Source organism: Capsella rubella, unplaced genomic scaffold (genome assembly GCF_000375325.1).
Source record: "Capsella rubella cultivar Monte Gargano unplaced genomic scaffold, Caprub1_0 scaffold_1, whole genome shotgun sequence".
Lineage (NCBI taxonomy): Eukaryota > Viridiplantae > Streptophyta > Magnoliopsida > Brassicales > Brassicaceae > Capsella > Capsella rubella.
In genome coordinates, this window is record NW_006238923.1 from 710,096 (window position 1) to 736,331 (window position 26,236).

The 26,236-nt window shown below is 37.3% G+C and overlaps 7 protein-coding genes across 9 annotated transcripts in view; 3 read left to right on the top strand and 4 right to left on the bottom strand.

Moving 5' to 3' along the window:
* LOC17897299 overlaps positions 1–791 on the bottom strand; it is a 3,093-nt gene extending 2,302 nt beyond the window's left edge. The window contains exons 1-4 of the mRNA XM_006307661.2: positions 705–791; positions 579–609; positions 410–489; positions 20–59 (exon numbers count right to left, since the gene is read on the bottom strand). Of these exons, the coding sequence (XP_006307723.2) occupies positions 20–59; positions 410–489; positions 579–609; positions 705–728 (175 nt within the window). The 5' untranslated portion in view covers positions 729–791. The remainder of the gene's footprint in view (positions 1–19; positions 60–409; positions 490–578; positions 610–704) is intronic.
* A 669-nt stretch (positions 792–1,460) lies between these two features.
* Positions 1,461–4,505, top strand: LOC17900213 (wee1-like protein kinase). Its single transcript, XM_006307285.2, has 10 exons — positions 1,461–1,764; positions 2,127–2,187; positions 2,281–2,347; positions 2,506–2,769; positions 2,858–2,925; positions 3,020–3,129; positions 3,246–3,286; positions 3,381–3,526; positions 3,628–3,981; positions 4,081–4,505. The coding sequence occupies exons 1-10, from the start codon at positions 1,484–1,486 to the stop codon at positions 4,162–4,164; spliced, it is 1,476 nt and encodes a 491-aa protein (XP_006307347.1). The 5' UTR covers positions 1,461–1,483; the 3' UTR covers positions 4,165–4,505.
* A 587-nt stretch (positions 4,506–5,092) lies between these two features.
* LOC17898749 (cullin-2) lies at positions 5,093–9,496 on the top strand. Its single transcript, XM_006303477.2, has 19 exons — positions 5,093–5,228; positions 5,605–5,751; positions 5,831–5,930; positions 6,036–6,221; positions 6,303–6,350; positions 6,424–6,627; positions 6,719–6,796; positions 6,885–6,974; positions 7,067–7,147; positions 7,250–7,309; positions 7,410–7,532; positions 7,611–7,763; positions 7,855–7,910; positions 8,009–8,129; positions 8,213–8,374; positions 8,450–8,593; positions 8,692–8,910; positions 8,992–9,159; positions 9,255–9,496. Exons 2-19 carry the CDS (start codon positions 5,627–5,629, stop codon positions 9,354–9,356), a joined length of 2,220 nt encoding a protein of 739 aa, XP_006303539.2. The 5' UTR covers positions 5,093–5,228; positions 5,605–5,626; the 3' UTR covers positions 9,357–9,496.
* An 84-nt stretch (positions 9,497–9,580) lies between these two features.
* LOC17900617 lies at positions 9,581–15,715 on the bottom strand. 3 transcript variants are annotated; one of them, XM_006306538.2, is made up of 10 exons: positions 15,128–15,710; positions 14,962–15,034; positions 14,761–14,864; positions 14,285–14,653; positions 13,104–14,205; positions 11,647–13,016; positions 11,426–11,562; positions 10,984–11,144; positions 10,421–10,581; positions 9,581–10,063 (listed from the first exon to the last, which is right to left on the bottom strand). In XM_006306538.2, exons 1-10 carry the CDS (start codon positions 15,278–15,280, stop codon positions 9,872–9,874), a joined length of 3,822 nt encoding a protein of 1,273 aa, XP_006306600.1. In that variant the 5' UTR covers positions 15,281–15,710; the 3' UTR covers positions 9,581–9,871. The 3 variants fall into 3 exon arrangements, with proteins under 3 accessions (XP_006306600.1, XP_023645545.1, XP_023645544.1); XM_023789777.1 differs by having other exon boundaries at positions 14,761–14,856; positions 15,128–15,168; XM_023789776.1 differs by lacking the exons at positions 9,581–10,063; positions 10,421–10,581 and adding an exon at positions 11,275–11,329 and having other exon boundaries at positions 11,053–11,144; positions 15,128–15,715.
* Positions 15,716–15,946: 231 nt separating this feature from the next.
* On the bottom strand, positions 15,947–20,887 carry LOC17897064 (peroxisome biogenesis protein 6). Its single transcript, XM_006304435.2, has 13 exons — positions 20,461–20,887; positions 19,767–20,381; positions 19,445–19,688; positions 19,083–19,224; positions 18,676–18,859; positions 18,217–18,405; positions 17,802–18,086; positions 17,524–17,682; positions 17,309–17,431; positions 16,953–17,224; positions 16,726–16,870; positions 16,533–16,613; positions 15,947–16,301 (listed from the first exon to the last, which is right to left on the bottom strand). Exons 1-13 carry the CDS (start codon positions 20,704–20,706, stop codon positions 16,212–16,214), a joined length of 2,775 nt encoding a protein of 924 aa, XP_006304497.1. The 5' UTR covers positions 20,707–20,887; the 3' UTR covers positions 15,947–16,211.
* Positions 20,888–22,432: 1,545 nt separating this feature from the next.
* Positions 22,433–25,484, top strand: LOC17897498 (BTB/POZ domain-containing protein At1g03010). The gene is made up of 5 exons (XM_006306952.2): positions 22,433–22,583; positions 23,193–23,259; positions 23,347–24,546; positions 24,627–24,873; positions 24,986–25,484. Exons 1-5 carry the CDS (start codon positions 22,492–22,494, stop codon positions 25,285–25,287), a joined length of 1,908 nt encoding a protein of 635 aa, XP_006307014.2. The 5' UTR covers positions 22,433–22,491; the 3' UTR covers positions 25,288–25,484.
* Positions 25,485–25,588: 104 nt separating this feature from the next.
* LOC17900404 (monothiol glutaredoxin-S1) lies at positions 25,589–26,236 on the bottom strand. The gene has a single exon (XM_006303458.2). It carries the CDS (start codon positions 26,172–26,174, stop codon positions 25,866–25,868), a length of 309 nt encoding a protein of 102 aa, XP_006303520.1. The 5' UTR covers positions 26,175–26,236; the 3' UTR covers positions 25,589–25,865.

Genomic DNA, 26,236 nt, shown 5'->3' on the forward strand with positions numbered 1-26,236 from the left:
CAAACTGGATACATATTACCTATGAGTTTTTCGAGCTTTGTTTGAAGTAGTAATCCCCCCTAAAATATGAAGCCAGCTACGGTCAAACTACAATAAAATTCCCTATAGCTCCTCAAAACTACTCAAGCCACAACAATTCCATTCCATTGAGAAAAAAAAAATCAGGTTTATCACCAAAATCAAAGATGACCATAATTTGGTCTCAAATCAGATAAAATCACATAGGAATGTGAATAAATGAATACAATACAACCTAAGAAACTCATGTTGGAGGAACCCAGATTATGATGAAGATTGTTCAAACACATAAATTTGCGGTCAAAAAGAAAAATTCTTAAGAATCATAGACAGCTTTATGCAATCTAAACACAAGAGGTTAACGAATCACAATTTAGATACTGAACATTACCTCTTCCTTCGCATTCGCATTCTCACTTGGCCACATATCATTTTCTCCCAAGCTAACATTGATATGCTCTTCGTCTTCCTCTAAAAGACCAAACAACAGTTTGAGAATCACTCGTTAGACAACGAAAGAGAAATTTCATATGAAAGTAAGAAGCAACCCTCATCCTCACCAGATATGCTTTGATCGGAATCTAAATTCCCCTGAAATCCAACAATAAAATAGCAAAAAAGAAAAATCAAATTAATGCCCTGGCAGAAGAAGAAGTAAACAATTTACAAGGCTACAAGAAAATTACCGGTAAGTTACTTCGCCGCCACATTCGCCGTCAGCGTTCAAATGGACCTCGCCGGTGCTCTTCTCCGAACCGGCGTTGCCGAGAGACGAGAGTAAGTATATGGGCCCATTGAACGATCTCAACTTGCTTTATCGGGTTCATCGTAGTTGGGCTTTGATGGGCCCAATGCAATATCTAGAATTTGGTTTTGATACACCAAAGTTTGTAGTTAAGCAAATAATTAACCTGCCAATTCATCAATTTCACATTCTAGCCCCAAAATGTAAATATTTTTGACAATATGGGAGAGGTAATTCGTTTTTTTTTTTGGAAAATATATGATAACTTATTGATTGGTTGACCAATACAAACACAACTTTTTAATTACTTAACATAAACATGCATACTACAATTTGGAAATACATTAAAAACATTATTTATTTCTTAAAAAAGTTGAATATTTTTAAGTACCCTGCATCGTACCCAAGTTCCAAAGTGTTAGTGCTATTATAGAAAAAACAAATTATTATAAAAAGACCCTCCAAAGCTTACATGACACGCTCTACAGAAGATCCGCTGCACTTCTACTTTATCTATAACAAAACACTGCTATCCCGAAAATCGAACGGTCTGAAATCAATTACATAGGAAGTGTACCGTAGTCGTCGATACAGATGATTACTTCCCAAATTTATCCCCAAACGCCAAAAGAGTCGAGCGCGCAATTTTGAATTTAATTATTTATTTCAATGATTTTTTCTTTACTTGCAATAGCCCAAAAATAAAAATTAATCATCGTCATGTTCGAGAAGAAAGGAGGAAGAACACTATTGGCGAAGAGTAAAACCCTAGGGACGATCAAAACTAGAAGAACTAAGAAGATTCGGAAGATGGAAGGGACATTGGAGCGACACTCTCTGCTTCACTTCGGTCAATTGTCGAAGATTTCTTTCGAAAATCGTCCGCCGTCGAATGTTCCGTCGTCGGCGGACTCGTCGGAGCTCCGAAATCAGTTGGGTTCCGTTGATGTTGATACCAATTGCGGAGAGAAGGACTTTATTCTCAGCCAAGACTTCTTCTGGTAAAAATTTTGGATCTTAGCTTAGCTGTGTATATCTAATAAGTTGAGATCTATCGTTATCTTTTGTGTAGTAGCACTTTGGAATTAGTTAGTATTACGATTTCAAGATCTTCGCAATATCTATTTATTCGATTCTGTATATTGAAGAAGGTTACCCTTATTTTCACTTTTTTATATATATATTTAAATCTAGCTTGTCTGAAAAATCTCAGAGAAAGATGTTGTGATGGTACTGAGTTATGTTTAGAGATTTATGTTTAGGTACTGAGTATTGATGATTTCATGCTCTAGTTTGCAAGATGGTACCTTTTGATTCGTGAGATCTCTCAGCTACTAATCTTCTGATTTTTATTTTTTACAAGCACACCTGACTATATAACACCAGACAATCAGAACTTGATGAGCGGTTTAGACATCAGCAAGGTGAACTGAGAGAAAGCTCTGACTTTTTTTCATGATTATTATTTCACCGATGTCTCAAATTTAAAGTTATCTTTTTTTGTTTTTTTTGTGTAGGATCATTCTCCTTGTCCTAGGTCACCTGTTAAACTAAATACAGTTAAAAGCAAAAGATGTCGCCAGGGTAAGCTTTTCTTTCTATCTAGAATGAGTAGTCATTATCGTTTCACAAGTCTTCATTCCTTCCAGATTCACAGTATTGTTATCTAATGATTTGATGATTTGGTGAGGTGTTCATTTCCTATAACTCACTCGGCTAATGAATTTCTGTGTTTAATGCAGAAAGTTTCACACTGAATCCTGCTAATTCTACCTGGTCTTCAAAAAGTAGAGTAGATGAACAAGAGAATGATGATATTGACACAGATGAGCTCATGATGGATAAACTCCAAGCTAATCAAACAGAGAGGACTGGATATGTTTCACAGACTGCAGTGGCTTTGCGGTGTCGGGCTATGCCACCCCCTTGCCTCAAGAATCCATATGTGATGAATCAGTCTGAAACTGCTACTGATCCTTTCGGATATCAGAGATCAAAATGTGCAAGTAAGTTTGTTGTCTCCAAATTTCTTACTCAAGAATGTACTGAAAGACTTCTTCAGTAAAATGTATTAATTATATTGATGTTATGCAGGTTTTCTCCCTGCAAGTATAACTGGGGATGGCTTGTCAAGATATCACACTGACTTTCATGAAATTCAGGTAAGCGAAAGGTGTTCTTTTAACTTGGAGTTATGATGATGATAGAATTATGTTGCTGCTTCTTATGTAATTTGCTTTGGTTTCGTTTCTCCAGCAAATTGGTGTTGGACATTTCAGTCGTGTATTTAAGGTGTTGAAGAGAATTGATGGTTGCCTATATGCTGTGAAACACAGCACAAGGAAGTTGCATCTGGATTCAGAAAGGTATAATTCTCTGTAGTTTTCTTAGTAATAGAAAGACACATACTGTATCTGCTTAAAAAAACAATTTATGTCGTGTGGACCATTTTGTTCAAGTAATCATTACCAAGTTTTTGCAGACGTAAAGCTATGATGGAAGTCCAAGCTCTTGCTGCTCTTGGTCAGTACAGTCTCTCCTTTTTTCCTGAATCTATTATGTTATTCCCTGTTTGCAAGCTAAGATCAGCGTAGCCTCTATCTTATTTTGCATGTAGGGTTTCATGAAAATGTAGTAGGATACTACTGCTCGTGGTTTGAAAATGAGCAATTATACATTCAACTGGAACTCTGCGATCACAGCTTGTCCAAGAAATCTTCTCTTAAGGTCTCAGAAAGAGAAATTTTGGTGATTATGCATCAGGTAAACACTGACTTTATCTTTCACGTAACATCAAGTATAGAGAAAATTTTAATTCCTGAGAAGTCTTATCTGACCATATTATTGTACTATGTCTCTTGCAGGTAGCCAAGGCATTACAGTTTGTTCATGACAAAGGAATAGCTCATTTAGATGTAAAACCAGACAACATATACATCAAGAACGGTGTTTGCAAGCTTGGTGACTTTGGTTGTGCCACACGATTGGACAAAAGCTTACCAGTAGAAGAAGGAGATGCACGCTACATGCCTCAAGAAATACTAAACGAAGACTATGAGCACTTGGATAAGGTGGATATCTTCTCTTTAGGTGTCACGGTATACGAACTGATTAGAGGATCTCCTCTGACAGAATCAAGAAACCAATCCCTTAATATCAAAGAAGGCAAACTTCCTCTCCTTCCTGGCCATTCGTTGCAATTACAGCATCTGCTTAAGGTACGTTAGTTGCGTTCTTACTTCTGTGTAATCATGGCGGTCCTGAGATTTTTAACATAGCAGTTAAAGACGAATATTTCTAACATGCTTTTGAAACAGACAATGATGGATCGTGATCCTATGCGTCGCCCTTCTGCTAGAGAATTGCTAGACCATCCCATGTTCGATAGGATTCGAGGTTGATTCATAGACAGACTCTCAGGTGTCGAGAACTAAATTTTGTAAATTATGGTACCAATGATCGATCGGAGGGTATTGGTCCGTCCATGACCATGCACCAGTTATTATTTTTTTTGGCGTAAAAAGGGGTACCATAATCTTGGTTTCGGTACAAAAGATCCGTCTAACCAAAAAGCCTGAGTTGAAGATGTTGTTGGTTTTGTTGTAATTTTATGGCTCTTGTATATTTATGGAACTGTGAATTTTTGGTAACTATCCTTCATATCATCATCGTTTGATAGGGATAAAAGTGTCCAAGATTTTACTAAGAAGGTTTAATTGATTGCCTTATTAATCTTCTCTAATTGGCTTATTTATCATAATTTACTTTTCTCCTCCCCCTCAAAATATACCATAATTTCATAACCTTATGTAAATTTTAATAATAATCAATAGAATCAATTCAAAACTCTTTAAAAATCCTTTTATCATTATAATAATTCACAAGATAAAAAGAAAAAGAAAAAAACTCAAGACAAACTAAACTGATACATAATTCCAAATCCATAAATTACAAAATAGTGAAAATCTATCACTATTTACTTACCCTTAAATCTCATAAATATTATAATATTAAGAATTTAATAATTAACAATAGAATCATTTAAAACTCTAGAAACTCCTTCTTATCATTATCTTAAGAAAAGAAAAAAAAACTGATATATAATTCCAAATCAATAAACTGCAAAAATGGGAAACACAGATCTGTTAAAATACATAACTTAACTTTTCTATATATAAAATAATTGTAGGGTTTCAACTTTCCATATTTCTAGTTCCTTAAACATGTAAATTGATAAGTCTTTATTTAATTTAACTTTGTGTACTTTCTCTAAATATCTCTTTTTTTTATAAAGGAAATAAAGAAATAAAAATTTGACTTCACCGCCTTGGCAAACTCTATATAAGATCACACACACCTCTAGGCTTTTTTTTATTTCTCATAAGAGACACACGCGCACTTGTCGATTCTCATAGCTCTAGCAAATCCCGGTGAATTCGGATTCGATACTGTTCGTAATCTTCTGGTACGTGACGAACTAGGGTTTACGTTTGTACAATTTACTCTGTCGCCGATCTCGATTTCTTACTCAGTCTTTAGTCTTTAGTCTTCTCTCGTTCGATTTCCTCTGTTTCTGTTACTTGATGATCGAGTTAGGGCTACGTCTTCTTCTCTCTACTTTGTTTATCTTGGTTTCTTTCAGAGATAGGCTCGATTTTGTTTCGTTTGTCAAACTCCTTCTTGTTTCTCGCCATGGATGCGATAATATCTTATCGTTGTTCGTTTGGTAGTCTTAATTAGTTGTGGTTCGTGGCTTTGCTGATGAGTTTATCGATGTTGTTGATCGATCATAACCTCTCAAGAAGTTGTTGTGCTTATCCTGTCTTGTTGCTTTGTTGTAGAATCTTGAGCTTGCAAAGAGTGATGAAGTCCATTGAGTTTGAGCAAGGATGGTCTGTCATGGAGACTGGTGTTGCAAAGCTAAGCAGGATTCTCGAAGAACTGCCTGAGCCACCATTTCTTCCGGAAGAATATATGAATCAATACACGTATGTCTCCTTTATAATGATGTTTGTTGCTTTTCAACTCTTGCGTGCGGATACTTACCACAGTGTGTTATTAATACAGGACTATCTACAATATGTGCATCCAGAAACCTCCTCTCGATTACTCTCAGCAGCTTTATGATAAGTATTCTGAAGTAATTGCAACTTATAATAAGGACACTGTGAGTGAATACACCAACGTTTTAGTATGGGCTTGAATTTTGGATGTTGTTTTCTACTGCGGAGATTTAGCAAAACAGTTTGATATCTTTTTATGTTGTGGATAGGTGTTGCCGTCTTTAAGGAATAAGTTTGATGAATATATGCTGAAAGAGCTTGTTAAGAGGTGGGGTAACAATAAAGTTCTGGTAAGATGGTTATCCCGCTTCTTCGACTATCTCGACCGTTACTACATTCCCCGGAGAGCTCTTCCATCACTGAATGTTGCTGGCATGAAATCCTTCTGTGACATGGTTTGTCATGCTTTTCTCTAGCTCCTAGTTTTGCATTGCCACTAAGTATTTTGTAACTGTCAATGCAATTATCTACTTCAGGTTTATCAAGAGGTGCAGTCCAAGGCCAAAGACGCAGTACTAGCACTTGTAAGTACAGTATCTGTAACGAAACTAATTGAGTACCTCTGGTTTAGTGATCTAACACAATTTGAATTGCCAGATTCATAAAGAGCGTGAGGGCCAACAGATTGATAGAGCACTACTGAAAAACGTAATAGATGTCTATGTTGGGAATGGAATGGGACAGATGGAAAAGTACGAAGAGGATTTTGAAAGCTTCTTTCTTGAAGATACTGCATCCTACTATTCTTGCAAGGCCTCAAAGTGGATCCAGGGGGATTCTTGTCCTGATTACATGCTAAAGGTACGGACTCCGGAAATCATTTTTGGGTCTGTGCTTTCCTTTCAGTTTCAGGGAATTACATATATTAAACGTTTTTACTTTTATATTGCAGTCTGAAGAGTGTCTTAAAAAGGAGAAGGAGAGAGTCAGTCACTACCTTCATGTAGCCACAGAGCCTAAACTAATTGAGGTTGTTAGCTGAAATATATAATTATTTGGAATTTAAGGTTACAATTGTATTTGTAGACTGATAAGTCTTGGCTTATTTTTGGATGCAGAAAGTACAAAATGAATTGTTGGTTGTGGTTGCTAAAAGGCTTATAGAAAATGAGAACTCAGGGTGCCGTGCATTGCTAAGAGATGACAAGGTAGGCAACTTTTGTGGGTTTCTTTAATGCTTAAACAAAATATCTCATCGAAAGTTTTCTCTCTGACGGAGCATTATGGTGTGTACTTTCAGATGGGTGATCTCTCCAGGATGTACAGGCTTTATCATCCAATCCTGCTAGGGTTGGACCCTGTTGCAGACTTATTCAAGCAGGTTTTTATTTTATTCCATTCATTTTGCATTACAAATAAGAAATGCTTTCTGTTTGTTTCCTAATTACTCAGCATAGTTTTTAACTGAAAAATGTGTATACAGCATGTTACTGCAGAGGGAAATGCCCTTATCAAACAAGCTGCCGACGCAGCAACTAATCAGGTTTATTTTCTTTTCTCATTTTAGCAATGAGAAATCTCTGGTGTCGAAAATTAGATGTTAGTCTACTCCCTTTTTATTGCTGAGAATTTTTGTTCCCCAGGCTGCAAGTAGTGGTGGTGTGCAGGTGCAGGACCAGGTGCTTATCAGAAAATTAATTGAGCTGCATGATAAATACATGGTCTATGTCGAAGAGTGTTTTCAGCAACACAGCCTCTTCCATAAGGTCTGAGAGTGTTCACATGCCTATCTTTTTCAACAAGTTTTTTCATTAATGACCATGGTTTCTCTTTATGTATTGTAGGCATTGAAAGAGGCATTTGAAGTCTTCTGTAACAAACCAGTGGCTGGAGCGTCCAGTGCAGAAATACTTGCAACATATTGTGATAATATTCTCAAGAAAGGAGGAGGAACTGAGAAGCTTAGAGATGAAGCTCTTGAAGAAACGCTTGAGAAAGTAGTTTTCTTTTTCCTTCATATCCTAGTGCTAATGCGTTCAATGTCACATATTCCTTTTTGATGCTGAAGTTTTAATTATATCATTACAGGTGGTTAAGTTGCTTGTTTATATAAGCGACAAAGATCTGTTTGCCGAGTTTTACAGGTACATATCTCTTCCTCCGATTATTTGTTGAGATGAGGATAGTATTGGAATGGGATTATTAACCAGCTTTATGCATTTCGAAATATGATCGTTTGCAGGAAGAAGCAAGCCAGACGGCTCTTATTTGATCGCAGTGGTAGTGAAGATCTTGAAAAAAGTATACTTTTAAAGTTTAAAGAACTACTCGGTGGGCAGTTTACTTCTAAGATGGAGGGCATGGTCAGTTAGATGAGTTTTATATCCTTAGAAAATGGTTGTCTAGTAGTAACAAAGGTTATTGATGCGTGTTTTGTTTCATATAGGTGACGGATATTACATTGGCAAAAGATAACCAAATCAGCTTCGAGGAATATCTAAGCACTAACACCAACACAAAGCTGGGGATTGATTTGACTGTCACTGTTCTTACTACTGGTTTTTGGCCAAGTTACAAAACATCCGACCTCAATCTACCCAGTGAAATGGTAACTCTTTATTTCCAGGTTTTGAAATAGTGAAGGAAAAGATATTCTCAGCTCTGATAATTCCTCTTGTTTCAGGTCAACTGTATTGAAGCTTTTAAGGCGTTTTATGCAACCAAAACCAAACACAGGAGACTTTCATGGATTTATTCTTTGGGAACTTGTCACATATCTGGAAAATTCGATCAAAAAACAATCGAGTTAATCGTTTCCACCTACCAGGTAACTTTTATTTCGTTTCTGGTTTGTCTTCTTTCCGTGGCTTGGTGATATCTTTGTTGTTTGTACATAGCTAACTTAAAATACATATATACTGTCAGGCTGCTGTGCTATTGCTATTCAACAACACGGAGAGATTAACCTACACTGAGATCTTGGAGCAGCTTAACCTCAGCCACGAAGATCTTGTGAGGCTGCTTCATTCACTGTCATGCCTAAAGTACAAGATTCTTACAAAGGAACCAATGTCGAGAAGCATCTCTAAAACCGATACTTTTGAATTCAATGCCAAGTTCACTGATAAGATGCGGAGAATTAAGGTAAAATATTTGAGTTATTATCGTGTAGTCCTGGATGGACAATAATAATAATAATGGTCTATTTGTTTTCTTAAACTACAGGTGCCTCTGCCGCCAATGGATGAGCGGAAGAAAGTTATTGAAGATGTAGACAAAGATAGACGCTATGCAATTGATGCAGCTCTGGTTAGGATAATGAAGAGCAGAAAAGTGTTGGGGCATCAACAGTTGGTCTCTGAATGTGTCGAGCATCTTAGCAAAATGTTCAAGGTAAAAATACCAACAAAAAATAAAAACTCACAATTAGCTTAAAACACATATAAAGGACAGAGGATAAGAAAATAATGGTTTTTGTCTTTCTGCAGCCTGATATAAAGCTGATAAAGAAACGCATAGAGGACTTGATCAGCAGAGAGTATTTGGAAAGGGATAGCGAAAATCCGAACAATTTCAAGTATCTGGCTTAAGTAGTTGAACCAAATTAGTCACAAGAACAATTTGCTAACTGTTTTCGGTTTTGTAAATGACCTTACATTCTTTTTCTCGGACCATTTTGGACGGATGATAGAACAATTTTTATCTACACCTTCGTTTTTTCATAACTACATCATAACTCTGGCTGCTTTGATTTATTTTCATTATACGTACTTGTCGCTAATATAAAAATGTGGATAAATAATTTGAATAAAAATGATGATGAAAAAATTCCCTCTTTTCAGAAAACAATTGCTACAATGCTTGGTCGAGTCTCCTTGGAGCCTCTCTTTCTAAAGCACTCTTTATATATATGTACACTTAAAAATTATACACACAAGAAACACGAGATGGTAACTTTAATCTTTTAAACTTGGGAAAATCTCACAAATCAAGCTCCTAACCACTATACACTTGAGCAGTGAAGAGTTTGTTCATATAAAGGTCTCTGTCTTTAATCTTCCAAGGCCGCTTCTCCCTGAGAATGGCGCATGTGGGAGTATCACAATCACCGTTTTATGGATTCCATTGCCAACCTCACCACATGCAACAGTTCCTCCATGTCATGAAAATTGAAGTCAAGAGCCCTTTTGATGGATGCTATACCATCCCTACTGTATCTGGATTTCCCCTCTTTTGCAGCTGCAAATGCCATCTGAGCTTTTCTTGAGGCATCCATAGCAGAGCTTACTTTTTGCGACTACAAAGGTCCAAAACAATAATTTTATTCAAAACACACATTCAATCGCACCATTCAGATCAATGGCACAACTTTCACCAGAGGGAATTACTTTGTATGTGTGATGGATCATCTACACACCAACTACTGTTTTTCGTGACAGATTGTCCATGATGATGATAATAAAAATGATGCTATGTTTGAAGATGATTACTATTCATGTTGCTCAAGCAAGGAATTATCTCACTAAAACCTGTTGATATTTCCATAGATTCTAATTATTTTGTCGCACTAACTAGAGCTCAACATAAACTATAAGTACGAACTAACTATTTTACAGGACTCATCAAATCACAAAAGTAACATAACTGAACTTACAAATGCCAAAAGCTGTGAAACAGAGGAATTGTTTCCGGAAGAGATAACATGATTTCCAATTACGCTAGGGGATGATCTCACAGTGTTTGACAAAGCAACCTTTTCCGCTGCCAATATGTGGTTTGAATTCTCACCATCAGAAGCAAAGGAAGGAGACTCGCCTGTTTGAAACCCAAACAAGATGAAAAGATAATTTATCATTATCGTGCTCACAAGCAACAACAAATAGGAACACCATCTTATTCGTTAGTACCATCTTTTTTTAGTCTTGAATCTACTAAAAAAAAGTTTTTTTGTTTTTTTGTTTTTTTTTCACAATACAACAAACCCACCCATCTACTTGTGAAGATTTGTTCAGCGAATCTTGTTATTCAACAACTAAATGCAGCCCACGTGGTAGTGGCTTCTCCTCATATGGTTTAAGCCCATTTGTTGTAAATACAACAAGAACAAATGCTAAGATGTTTTCAGATCACTTCACATAAAAAAAGGTCATCCAAGAATCTTCCATATCGTGATTAATTTTCCCACCACCAGAAACATTTAGATCTTATAATAAATACCTGAAGGAATCACTTGCAACGCTGCTTGCAACTCATATCTGCATCTGCCTATGTTACCATGAGAAGTATAAGTTATCCTTAGATAAGCTACTTCCATACATTTATAAGCCAGAGCAGCAGCCCCCATATCTTTATTTTTCTCGTATTCATGAGCACAGAACCTGTTACATAAACAGTAGAAAAATCGTAACATCAGGACATGGTTCACTAGAACGTCATGACATACTAGATATATCTATAGGCCACAATGCAGCAGCTGAGCGAAAATGAGAGGGCAACATGAACAAGTACCATCACAGTGAAAGGCTCCCTCTAAATAGTATATTGGGGGACTTAATTGCGTTGACTATCAGAAGGATGCAGTTATCTCAGTCCCAAGAGGTGCACAACAAATCGAGTAGAAGAAAGTACAAATTAAGATCTTGTTGAATGCCAAACTTACGCGCAAAATTTTGCTGTGCTGTCATAAATATCCCTCGATCTGGCTGTGCCCGATGACTCCAAAAGGGAGGCACCATGAAGAAACTTAAGCGCTGCCTCAAAGTAACAACTTGTGCTCTCGTGATTGGACCCAGCATTCTGCAAAAGGTTACTGTCAATGTTAAGCCAGGGGAGAGACAAAATGCATAACCACTGCAACATTTTCCCAAAAATATGCCAAACCTTAAGACGATCAGCCTTGTGTTTTAAGTCTGTAGCCTCTTTGATTGGGTTGGACACAGCCTGACTCGTGGATTCCTTTTTTAAAGGGCTTAAGCCAACATGATCCTTATGCCTACTTCCATTTTGCTTTTGGTTTCGTGAATTCACACTGTGATTATCATTTCGCAGTATCTGTTTCTTTGTATTTGATATCTCACTGCCGTGACCCAAGACTACAACTTGGTCTGTGCCAGCTGGTGAAGCGGATCTATTCTCAAATTTCTCGGTGGTCACTTCCAAGTGGTTGCTTTTTCCATGAGAAGTTCTTGCTGTATCAGGTTTCCGTGGAGAAGAAAAACGACTACCACTTCTATCTTGCTTAGTATTAGGATCTTGATATTCCCTTGAGTCTTCTTTGTTACTTTCCATAGATACCTTTTTAGCATGTCTTTTCTTGCTCCTGCTTTCTTTTGTTTTTATGTTAACAGCAGTGCCAAGATCTTGTTCATTCACCGTACCCCAGTTATTATCTTTCAAAGGTGTAGATGACCCCTCTTCCCTACTCTTTTTTTGAGAGTCACCCTCTATGCAATTTTCACCAGATATTCTCCCAGAATTCTTTGGTTGAAAGTTTTCAATAGAACAATTCCCACCATATGCTCTCTCTCTATCCTTGACATTTTCTGCAGCCTTCTTTGTTGTCCCTGGTTTATCGATAGTGCTATAAGCTTCACCATCTCGGCATCTTTTTAATGTATCACCAGCATTAGAGTCAGCACCATGGCATTCATCACTCTCTGAAATCCTTACTGATTTAAGCTCACGCGAGTCTAACACCCTCAAGGCTGATGGGGCAACTGATTCAACCAGTGAACTTTTGTCTTCGTTGACATTATTTTTGACAATGTCAGAGCCCAATTCCTTACATAGACTCGAGGAGGACGTTGTAAAAGGTAGATGGGAAGCACTATCTCTACCATTTTCCTGACTAACTCTTCTGTCCTTATCACAACTTTCACTACTAAAAGGCAACTCCTTTTCATCATATCTTGAGGCCTTAAGCCTCTTTTTCTTTCTAACGTTCTCACCACTTGACGCCATTACTGTAGCTTCTCTAATTCTCATACAATCTTCACTTTCTTTACTTTCCTTCAGTTTCCTCTTTCTGTCATCACGTTCGCCATGAGAAGAAGCCTTAGCAATATCCTTTATATTTTCGGCTGAGGCTTGAGCAATCATAATTTTGTTATCAGCTAAAACGTCCAGAATTTTGTTGGAATTCTTTGATCCAGGTTGATCAATAGCTGAAAATCGTGATTTTCCAGTTTTTGGTTTCTTGGAAGTCACAGAAAGTTCCTTTTCGGATTTCATTTCCAAATTCTCCATTCCTCCTACATATGTATTCATCAAGCACATCAGATAGTTTAAACACAAAGTACATACTACAAGGAAAATCAATATCTTACACAAAATAATACCTTCAACAGAATGCTTATTTTTCACTTCTTGTCTAACACTATGCTTAGTGTTGTGCCTGTCTTCATTCAAGTCACCCAACTTAATAAGGTGTTTCAAATCTGGTTCATATACGAAATTTAGATTGTCACATGCCTCTTCATCATTTTTAACACTGTTGAAATTCTCTTCCAATGCCTTTTCTGCAGAAATCTTTTCTTTCCCAGCTTTAAGTACTGGACTACTTTGTCTTTCTTCTTTTAATTCTTTCGAATAGCCAAAGAGTCCCTTATACACGTGTTCACATCCTCCAATATCTTCCTGCAATTTATCTGCTACATTCTTCTTAATTATATTAATAGCAGCATCCTTGCCAGTCACACTATTCATGGCAACGATGGAGCTTGAACCTATTTGTGACTTCTGTGCTTTAGGTAGTTTTGACTTTAAAATTTGTTCTTCATTCCTTATCTCGCTCTGACTACCCTTAACCGCAGAAGGATAATCTACATGTCCAATACTTGGAGCTTTCTCCCGCTTGGATTTACTTTCCAATGAGTTTAGAGGTTCACCTTTTTTCAGTGACACGTCTTTTCTTGTGTGAATACTTTTAGTTTCCTTACCACTTCGATCTGAAAATGCCACTACATTATCTTCTAGATCAGGCTTTGAACCCATCGACGCTTCTGTGTTGTTCATTCCTCTTGATGTACCCTCCACATTAGAATCTGATACTTTATCAATCTCTTTTGCCGGGTGGATATATGACGGTGAGAGACAGGACAAAAGTGGAAGCTTCATAGTCTTGGAAACAAGCTCCTCACAGGAATCTTTGTCAGCCTCTTTTTCAGTATTGGATACAATATGGTTTCTGTCAAGCTTGTTTGACGGTGGTATATCCTTTACCCTCTCCTTTAACTTTTCCTTCTTCCCAATAGAAAACTTACCAGCACACTTTTGTGAATTAGAAACCCCCTTAACGTCCTGTGTACTTTTTGAGTCTGACGTGTTGACAGAACCATATCCAGCATCTTTCTTAATCTTATTTTTCTTTCCCAACTGAATAAGATCATCAGAGAGAGGTGACAACAACTGATCTTTATGCAAAGGGAAAGACACCATAGCCTACAGAAAGGAACATGTCAAGCTCATATTCACCAATTGTTCAATTTTTAAGCAGAAAAGAAATAGAAAACAAAATCACCATAAGAATTTTAGTCGGCGAATCGCAAATCCCGTTCAGTAAGTCTTCTTCAACATCTGAGAGGCAATTAACCCGCGATGCTGATGGTGGCATATTGAGGCCTAGTTTACTATAGGTTGAAACGTTCTTCAGTGATGAGAGGTCACTTGAACCAACTTTTATACGAAGTCTGAGAGTCTTATGATTTGATGAAGCAGAACAAGACGTTTTTGTGTCAGATTTTTGGTTGCTATCAGGTGTCCCTATATTACTTGATTTGACAAACTTTTTTAATTTGACCAAAACATCGGAAGCAGGAGCCTTTGAAGAGGATCCAGAGATTGATACTTGAGGTACATCAGATGAAGCTGAGCAATTAGATCGAGCCCCCTACAAAAAAGATTGCACATTAAGCAAGAAACTGTGATTTACAATAAAAGCTTTATCGGAAGAGAGAAAAATCCGACCTTAAAGTTAGAGTTGTTTAGTGATCTTACCACTTGGTTATGTTGAATCACTTCTGGTGGAGTCTTAGGACGTGAACAAAGAGGAGATCTCTGATACATAGACAAAAACGAACCATAGCCACCAAACTTTGCACCTATAAAAACATCAAATTCATAAATGAGAGATGCCTCAAAAGGTAAACATAAAGTAAGCAACAAACATAATATAATTCACAACTAGAAGAAACTTACCCAAATTTTCAGCTGAAACTCCACCTTCAAAATCTTTCTGAAAATGTCCCAAGACGTTTTCGAGTTTCTCATCCTTCAGAAAAAAAAAAGGGAAATTCTTATTTTAATCAAAGTAGTAGAAGAGAAAACATGTTTGGGAAGGTCAGAAGAAGTGAAAGAAGCTTACAATATAAGAGAGAGCAACATCTGGGTCAACGCAAGAAACATAAGAATGTGTGCTTTCTTCCTCAAAGTCGCTATCTTCCATTATCTCTTCACCTAAACCAGCAAACCCTAACCCTAATTCGCTTCTAGCATCGCTGCTGCTCACCGAAATCATCTAAAACCCTCCCCCCCCACACCCACCTATATCATACCAATCGAAGAAGCTAAAAATCTCTTTTGATTTCTCAGACAAAACCCAGATCGAGGTAAGAAAACTCTTAAATACCCATTCACAAACAGAGACTTGAACAACAAAAGCAGCCGATAAATCAGCTCAATTCGTTGGAAATGCTCAGAACGGATTCAGATACCAATTAGCTTACGCAAGAGAGGTTTCCGATTTGGAGCTCACGTAAAGAAATTTGGAGCAGAGCTAAGAGCTTGAGCTTGAGGGAAGAGATCGAAACGAGATTGTTATTCCTCAAGTTGTAAAATTCAAAATTCCGTTTTTTTGATTCCTCATTCTCTCTTTCTTGTCTCTATTTTCTCGAACCGAACTACAACAAAGAGATTTTACTCAACAAATTTGTTTTTCCTTAAAAAAAAACGCAAATTTATTTCGTTCGGACCAGCTCTCCACGTGATAGTGATGTCACGGCTTGTCTTATTAATTTGCACTTAATCTCGTTTTGTTACATGAAAATAATCACCCATTCTTACCAAATTTATACAAATAATTGGTTTTTTTTTGTTGCTATTATTACTAACCAAATCTTGATTCGAAAAGTTTTTTTTACATATTTGATGACTACTTTAATTTTGCGCTGGAATGACTGACTAATCAAATCAACAAATCTGTTTCGAGGAAACATTCTTGGAAAAAAATTATGAAATGTCTGCATCACATATATAATCAACTCAACAGACATGTAATAACACAATAACGAACCTAACTGTTTTATTCAAAGGTATTGAGTTCATAGAGCTTTAGAGGTTGATGAGGTATGGCTTTCCTATATCACAGGCAATAAGATTTCAGCAGCTCTATAGTTTGTATGCTGATTTGGATCTAAAATGTCATTTGAGTGCTGCTTCTACTGAGAGGCTTAGCTCGAACGGCCTTGAAACTGATCTCGAAGCATCTCGTACTTCTTAAGCTCAGCTATGGAGAGAGATGGCGAGAGCTGATCCATTGCCTAGACAGACGAGTGAGAATGATTATAACATATGAAACCGGAGATCTCTCAGGAAAGCAGAAACCACAACTTTTGGCTTCGAACTAAACCGAACAAAACCCAACCCAAACAAAACTTTGATTCTATTTCGGCATAGAACTTTTCCACTGACTAAACCGAATCAAACCAACTTACAATTTCTACCCAACTATGAAAATGGCAACTCTTTTGAGTAGATGGAGGGTTTTTTACCTTTATAAAATCAACATACTCTACAACAACTGAATCCGGATCATCTTCTAGAGGAAAATCCCCTGAATCTGATTGTGAGACCTGCATTTGCCAAGTATGCATATAGAACTTGATTTAAATAAACTTTTACAGAGAATATTAGAGACTTATATAGTTTTAAAGTGTCCACCGTCTCTCTCTCTCTCTCTCTCACCTTGCGCTTAGCTGCCTGAAACCAAGCATCCGCACACAATGCATACATATCGGCGCCAGTGAATGTAGAGGGACACTTCTTTGCTACTGAATAAAGAGATACATCTTCGCTTAACTTAAATTTCCGAGTAAGTGCTTTAAGGACCCTGTAAAAAACAAGAATCAGGGAGCTTCTTTATTTTTTGTCACTGAACAATAATCATGCTTTTGATTGTTTAAATGCGCAACCTTTCCCTGTAAGACGCATCAGCATTGACTCCAACATATAGAAGTTTGTCGAATCTGCCAGGTCGTAAAAGAGCTGGATCAATCAAGTCAGGTCTGTTGCTTGCCCCTATGATAAATAGATCCTGGGAAGAATCGCTGAGTCCGTCGATCTCTGCAAGCATCTGAGAGACCACTCGATCCATGACTCCTCCAGAATCACCAGAAGCACCTCGAGCTGGAGCAAGAGAATCAAGCTCATCAAAGAAGATCACACAAGGCCGGGCTGACCTCGCCTGCAATTAAGAAAACACATTACTTTAAAAATTATGCACATAAATTCATTAGGCTTCTTCTAGGGAAGAAGAAAAATAAATTACCTTTTCAAATATATCTCGAACATTTTTCTCTGACTCTCCAATATACATGTTGATCAATTCTGGACCTTTTACACTGAGGAAATTTAGGGAGCACTCTGTAGCCACAGCTTTTGCCAGTAAAGTCTACAAATTTCAATCAATAAACCACAAATTTAACTGCCAAAGCCAGACTATTAACAGACGCTAAAAGTCACAAACAAAAACGGCTTACTTACTTTCCCTGTTCCTGGAGGGCCATAGAGAAGCACACCAGAGCGTTTACGCAATCCAGACGAAAATAAATCTTTATGCAGGAGAGGTAACTGAACAGTGTCCAATATCGATGTCTTCACATCCTCAAGTCCACCGACATCATCCCATTTCACATTTGGAACCTAGAAAATACAAATAAACCTTAAGTTATCTACATCTCCAGTAACAGTTAAGCAGAGCTGTCTCATAAATAGGAAAGCAAACACGAAAAACCACAGAAAAAAACATGTGGTTATATTACCTTAGGAGCACCAAGGGCTGATGCATTTCTCTTCTTTGACCTGTCTAAAGCTTTAGCAAAGTCCTCCTTACTCGTTAATGTCTCACTGCTGTTACCTAATTGGCTTGCCTGGTCTACTACATCAACTCCACTAAGATTATCTGACAGAGAATTAAATTTCTTGGTCTCCGACTCTTGACTGAAAAATAAGTTGGCACCAGCATCAGCTACAAGAGCACGCAAGTCCCGAGGAAGGAAGCCAGAAGTCTGTCCCACCAATCCTTTCAAAAAATCATCTGAGCTGGTCTACAATGTGAGAATATCTAAGCATCAAGCCTGGAGTTGTTAAATATAGTTTGATAATAGACGAATAATTGGATTTGGTATCAATATCAAAACACAAATACTCAAATTATGGAACGTTGTACACACATACATTAAGGAGTTGAGAAACACCTTGGAGGGACTGAGACAGCATCTCTGATCTCTGTTCGTCATTCAAAGAGCCCATACGTATTTCATGGCTGAAGCAACGCCTGATTGTTGGAGAAAGACCCTCCGTACTTTCAGCAGATGCGATCAACAGCACTTGATGTCCCCTAAACTTCCCAACTTCTTCTGCAGACTGCATTAGCAGATATACAGATAAGGCATCATGCAAGGATGGATTCTTGAAATCAAGATTTATTATTCTTTACCTATTAAAGCCCTAAAAAACATCATATATCTGCTTATGAAGATAGGGAAGATGCTTTATAGGGTAAAAGGTCTAACACTACGAGTTGTTTGCCAGCTTAGCAATGATACATAATGCGACACCAATTTGGTATTTGAAAAGTGAACTTAAGTGAAACTTCAGGAAATGAAGAACCAAGGAAAGAAATGCAAATCTTACAATATTGCTATTTGAGTGTTCTTCCATGGAACTGTAGTCACCATTAGAAACTGGCTCAGTGAGTTCCCTAATAACCGATGCAATCTCAGAGGACACGCCAACTCGATCACCCGTTGAACCATCCTGAGAGCCCAGATTTTTTAACGCATCAAAATGCCGGAGCAGAAGTATCGTTGGTGAATATCTGTGACAATGAAACCAAATGAAAACAAGGCTTTCACAAAGCTAGTGATAAAATACGTTTCCTGAATAAAGAGCTCAGTAATTACCAATATTATGAAGGTATAGTAATTTTCACTTCACAAAATACAGTCATTTACTAAATGCAGAGCATAAAGCATGTCGCTGTGTATAGAACGAAAAAGAAATATCTGAAAGAAGAAGTAAAAAAAAACAAGCCCTTTTACCTTCTTGCCATATTAAAAGTCTGGGCCAACGCAGCAGATGTTTTCCTTTCAGATGATGCTAATAAATTGTGACAGCTATATTCAACTACATGCAGTCCCAACCTCCTAGCAACATAGTTAACAACAGTTTTCTTCCCGCACCCTTAGACAAGCATAAGATACAAAAAGCTATCAGCACCTGATTCATTTATATGCGTCAATCAAACGTAAAAAAACTTTTGTTTCTCCCAAATCACTAATTGGGAACACAAAAACAAGTCTCTTCCTAGTCTTTCCTTAAAAAATTTCTCCACATAAAGTTTAACACTTAAGAAGAGATATGAAGGTGAAGAATATTGTTAATGAAATAGAAGCAAACGTACCTGGAAGACCATGCAATAAAACAGAAACTCTGAGTTTAGAGGCAAGTGCTGATGGACAGAGAGGTGGCGAAAGCACTGATGCCAAAATATTTACTATGTCCTCCTGTAAGGGGATAGGAACCTTTGATCTAGATACCAGCAAATCTGGTGGAAGACCAGAAGAGACAGTTCCTCCAAGGACAAGGGCGGTTTGGGAGTGATTGACTAGAAGAAACCTCTCATGAGAAGGTTCCATCGCAACGACCTGCGCAGAGCAACTAAAATTTCAATAAGTTCTGGACAAAATGAGCCTTTTCCTAGTAAAAAAAAAACACAAAATTACCTTGAAATATATAAAGTCGTCGCTTTCGGAGCACAACCTTTGACTACATGGAATGCATATACTTGAACCACAATTCCAGTCAATGTAAATGCGAAACACATCGCCTCTTGACAGATGTCTATCAGTTCCAAAATACTTATGCAATGCGGAATCTATTAAACCTTGTCGCTCTTCAGCTTCAAATGATGAATTGACTTTCAGGGATTGAATGGAACCACACTCGGGGATTTTAACAAAAGAAACTCTCAGATGTGATGCATAGCCAGGAACTTTGGACACAGGTTCCAAATCCAAACCAATCTGTGAGCCAGATTTTTCGAATAACTCCTCGTCAAACTTAGCTTCAAAATACTTGTCTAAGACCCCGTTGCCTTGATGGACGAGGGATTTCAGGCAAGATATGTGCAAGCTAAGATTAAAAGCTAGCATTGGGGACAAGTAAGCAACCTCTTGATCTAATAATAATTGTTGGGCCATCAAATCATAAGTGGGGAAGACAAGCATCGTATGAACAGGAATTCTAGTAACAGATGCATCTCCCAGCGTGTTGGGAGGATCAAGTACAACAACTTGGGCAACCCGCTGAATGCCTATCTCAATGTTCTCGATAACAACCTAACATTACAAATACTCATCGTTAACATCAACAGTTACAAACATCTTCCTACATAAACAATTCTGCAAAGGGACTTACCAAAGAACCAGAGTTGATAGATAGTCTCTTGAGCAATTGAGTGGAGAGTCCCACCAATGCAGAGTCATCCAATTTGGCATCATCGGGGCACCGGAGAATGCCCGCAGACAGCCTAACGTTCCCTCGTAACGAGTCGTGATTCGGAACTCGTTCGCCGTCGGAAGAGACGGGCTGTAACGAATTGAGCACCGAACGGAGTGTAGTTCTGGTGGATGATAGAACCAGAGGATTCCGTCTCTCCACCATTCCAACGGAATCAAATCGAATTCCCAATTACAGTTTAGGAAACAAAAAGAAACCCTAATTTTCCATTAGAAAAGCTTGAGATTCGCACTGAAGAGATTTCAATTCAAAGAGACTGTATGTATGTTCACAGTACGCTAACCGAGGAAGAGGATCAGATGACACTCTCGGGACGGACGATGATAAGCAAATTTTTCCTTTTTTTTTTACATTTCCTTTTTCCTTTAAAAAAAAAAAAAAACTAATTGCGTTGTTCATAATTATTATGTCAAAATTAATAAAATAATAATAATCTGTTAATATTTTTGAATTGTGTCGAGCTAATCCAATGGCCTTGACGCAATTGTGCAAGACCATCAAAACTGGCCAGCATTCTCCAACATGTAAAATGAGTTCTTTGTGTTATGTGTATCATTTTCCTCGTTTTTTTTAATTAAGATTCCGCGTTCTTGTAATTAAGCAAATTGTCTTGTTCGTTTTATCAAATCACTTGATTCGGAAGCTTTTTTAAAAAAATGTTTTCCCTCCCAATTGATTACCAATCAAGAAGTAATATTTTAATTAATGCGTGGTTAACAAAAAAAAAAATCCTTATACTATTACTATCTCTATATATAGCAAAATTTTAAAAATTAATACAAATTCCAACATATTAATTATTAATCAATTTGATGAAAAAAAAACAACATTTTTCTTTATTTTCAAGTTACATAATCTGATTATGATTCGTTGAACAAAAAAAAGTGATTATGATTTATACCTTAAATAATTTTGTCTTTTAAAATTTACCCTAATCAGCTAATCTTGCTCAACGATCGTGAGAGATCCAGAAACGAACAAAACTCGAAACAAAACTAAACCTTGATTATGTATGTACACTTGCCCGATCATAATAGTAACACTATTTGTTTGGTATATGAATACGAGTAGTAATTAGTTATTGATCAACCTCGACAACAAAGACTTATCATATGTATCCATCATGAAGTGTTAGTTAATCATAATTACCATGAAAAAAACTATATAAAAAAAAAAATTAGGTTTCGAGGGGCTCGAGAAAATCGATCAGCTTAACATCATTACATAAACAGCCTTAAAGCTAAAATATAAATCTCAATCGGTGTAATCACTATTATGAATCACTACTACAGCTTTCTTAATTCTTTCTTTTATTTTATTTTTCTGACCAAAGCAAAGTAAAGGCCCTAATTTTGTTTGGACCACACACAAAACAATACATTTTCCAAATTAAAAGCATGGAGTAATCTTAAAGCTTGGTTTCATCAAATCGCATACATGTTCCTTTTAATTAAAACTTTGCATTATAAAATCCACAGATAAATTAACAGACAAACAGTAGTAATACAGTGTGTATAGCAACATCAAATTAATGATCATCTTAATAATATTTTGGGCAAACAAGAGTGGACATAATCATTACGGACCATAGGTCTCAACATTAGAAAGATAGAAGAAACCTTAGCCCATAATAATGGATGTAAATGCCTCAAAGGACAACTACTAGCAACTAATCTATATATATACAAATACATGCATTGATTTCACTAACTTCATAATGATCCCAGCTTTACACGTAATTAGTAGAATTATTTAACCCGGTTAATCAAAAACCCTTTTCTCTACCTTTTTCGCGTCATTAACTACGTACAGTATTCACTACAATTACACAACCAAAAGAGCTCTTCTTCTTCTTCTTCTTCTTCTTGTTCAGTGTGGATAAGAGAAAGAAATAGAGAGAGGAGAGGAGAGGAGAGGAGAGGAGGGAAAATGGGACTTGTTACAGTCGGAGAAGTGAAGCCAGCTTTCACAGGAAAGAGAGGGTTCCGTCTCAATTCAAGCATCAGGCATGCCTCTGAATGGTAATATACTTTGTTCCAAAAGAAAAAAGAAAAAAAAACAGTTTTGCCAATAATTGTTACCAAACAAACGTATCTTAGTGAAAACTATGGTTCTTGTGTTGTCTGCATTCACATATTTGTTTACACTGTCAGAGAAAACGAATTAAACATTTGTTCTTTGTGATGATATTTCAGCCAAAGATTCAATCTTGTATGTGATGTGGATCTGTAGCCACAAGTTATTTCTTTTCCAAAGTCTTACCACGGTTCATTTGAAACCAATAATTTCTTCATCTTGTTTTTGTATCTATGTGAAACATATCCGTACATAAACAAGTCATCTGGTTCTGTCTTCATTTGAGAAAGTTTGACGTAGACAAAACCTTAAAGGTCCCTTGTGAATCTAAAAAATGTCTTCAAAACCAGGAAAATTAATACACTATTATTAGCGATAAATTCACTGTTACGTTATCTTAGGATTTTTAGCGTCGGAGTCATGGAACACACAAGCAGTTCTTATATGATCGTCAAATTCAAGTCCACACAGATCCGTTCATTCATAATTTTCAGAAATCCTTTTGCTTATTGAAAATTCTCGTAACCTTAATGAGTTTTTATCTGTTTTCCCAGGCCGATATCCGATGTCTCTAGTGATCTTACAGTTCAAGTTGGATCTTCAAGTTTCTGTCTCCATAAGGTAAAAAAGCAAACACAAGAACCTTGAAACAGAGTATCCTCTGTTCTTGAGTTGTATTGAAGTTACTTGTTGTCTTCCTTTTCTCAGTTTCCTCTTGTGTCTCGGAGTGGGAAAATCCGAAAGCTTCTGGCGGATCCAAAAGTCTCTAATATTTGTCTCCCCAATACTCCTGGCGGATCTGAGGCTTTTGAACTCGCAGCTAAGTTCTGCTATGGAATCAACATTGAAATCAACCTTCTTAACATAGCTAAGCTCCGTTGTGCATCTCATTATCTTGAGATGACAGAGGATTTCTCAGAGGAGAATCTCGCTACCAAAACAGAACTTTTCTTCAAAGAGACAATCTTCCCCAGTATTTCTAATTCCATCATCGTTCTACATCATTGCGAAACCCTAATCCCAGTTTCCGAAGATCTCAACTTGGTGAATCGGTTAATCGTAGCTATTGCCAACAATGCCTGCAAAGAACAGCTAACCTCGGGTCTTTTAAAGCTTGATTATACGTTCTCGGGTACGAATATGGAACCAGAAACTCCATTAGACTGGTGGGGCAAGTCGTTAGCTGTTCTAAATCTTGATTTCTTCCAGAGAGTTGTCTCTGCGGTTAAGTCTAAAGGGTTAAGACAAGACGTGATCAGCAAGATTCTGATAAGTTACACGAATAAGTCTCTTCAAGGGCTAATCGTTAGAGATCCGAAACTGGGGAAAGAAAGGGTTCTTGATGTGGAATGTAAGAAGAAACAGCGACTGATTGTGGAAACAATAGTGAGGTTACTTCCAACACAAGGAAGAAGAAGCTCTGTTCCAATGGCGTTCCTTTCAAGTCTTCTCAAAATGGTAATCGCAACATCATCATCCGCTTCTTCAGGATCCTGTAGATCAGATTTAGAACGAAGGATCGGTCTGCAATTGGACCAAGCCATCCTCGAAGACGTCTTGATTCCCATAAATCCCAACGGAATCAACAGCACCATGTACGACATCGATTCTATCTTGAGAATCTTCTCTATATTCTTGAACCTCGATGAAGACGATGATGAAGAAGAACAACGTCATCATCTTCAATTTAGAGACGAAACAGAGATGATCTACGATTTCGACAGTCCCGGGTCTCCAAAACAGAGCTCAATCTTAAAAGTATCGAAGCTAATGGATAACTATCTAGCAGAGATAGCTATGGATCCAAATCTCACGACCTCGAAGTTTATAGCTTTAGCAGAACTCTTACCAGACCATGCTCGTATCATCAGTGATGGACTCTATCGAGCCGTTGACATTTACCTCAAAGTAAGAAAATCATCAATCTTTCTTACATTCTTTGCAATTGCCAAAACTCATATACAGTATAAGGTTTTTCTTTATGACAGGTTCATCCGAATATAAAGGATTCAGAGCGTTACCGTCTCTGTAAGACGATAGATTCACAGAAACTATCACAAGAAGCTTGTAGCCATGCGGCTCAAAACGAGAGATTACCTGTACAAATGGCCGTACAAGTGTTGTACTTTGAGCAGATCAGACTCAGAAACGCAATGAGCAGCAGCATTGGTCCTACTCAGTTTCTATTCAGCAGCAACTGCCATCAGTTTCCTCAACGGTCAGGAAGTGGAGCAGGTAAATTACCTTCTTACACCTATTTTCAGACCCTCTTATAGTGTAACACCATCTAATGTAGTAGTCTAAAGCCTTTTGTTTGTTTGTTTGCTTGTTTTTCTTGGATCACAAGGGAGTGGAGCGATATCTCCAAGAGATAACTATGCGTCGGTGAGGAGAGAAAACAGAGAGCTAAAGCTTGAGGTTGCGAGGATGAGGATGAGATTAACGGATCTAGAGAAAGATCACATCTCGATCAAACAAGAACTCGTGAAATCTAATCCAGGGACTAAGCTTTTCAAGTCGTTTGCTAAAAAGATAAGCAAACTCAATTCTCTTTTCAGTTTTAGTAGTCTTAAACCTTCCTTCAGTGGCAAGGCAAGTTCTGAGAGTCGTTTCTTGTTTCAGAGAAAAAGACGACACTCAGTTTCTTGATTTTTAAAGAAAACATAGAATCTTCAGATTTCAGTCTTTTTTTATTCACTTTGTATAGTGAATGGGTTTTTATGCTGGGGAGTTTGATAAGAGATTGTGTGTGTATGTATAGCTTTATACAGTTGTGTTTGTGAAATGTGAGGGATGGTGTTTTGTCCGGTCTTTACTAAAGATTTGTAACAAAAAGAATGTGCATGTTGCCGAGAGCCAGCATACTCTCATATTATAACTTACAAAATTCAGCAAAACACAAAGGCATAATCATAACTGATCACTTTATACGTAAATACATATCATGAAAATAAGATTTTATTCCTAAACAATTGCGATTGCATTCATAACACAAAAGAGAAATTATCAAACTGCGTCTTTCTTCTTTTTGATCTTCTTCATGTACTTACACCTAGCTATATATGAATATACATATGCTTCAAACATTTTTGATCATATCTCGAGGTGTTTGAGGCATATATACATGTTTACTCTATACTAAAAGATAAATAATAATATATAGCTGTATGTATATATGCATCTCGAAATAAAAGGCATTACGCGTTTAATTTGGGATTGAAAGTCTCTCAAATCCATATGGCTCCAGCTCTTCGGAGCAACGAACCTAGTTGGTTCCTGACTTGAAGAGACATAAGCTGGTTTGCACCACCTACGAGCTGTTGTCCTATAAAGACAGCTGGCACGGTCGGTTTGCACCCAAGCTCGACCAGTGCTCGTTCGACTTCTGGCCCATTAGACATCTCATCTAGCTCGTACACCGTTGAATTCGCTCCGTATCCAGATATAAGCGACTTGATCGTGTGACTCATACAGCAAGAGGTCTTGCTGAATATCACCACTGGCTTGTCTTCTAACAAATTTGATATCTTCTCCATTGGTATCGTCTGAGTCTACGTGTGTATTAATGTAAGTAACCCTCTGTGTGTATTTCGTTGTA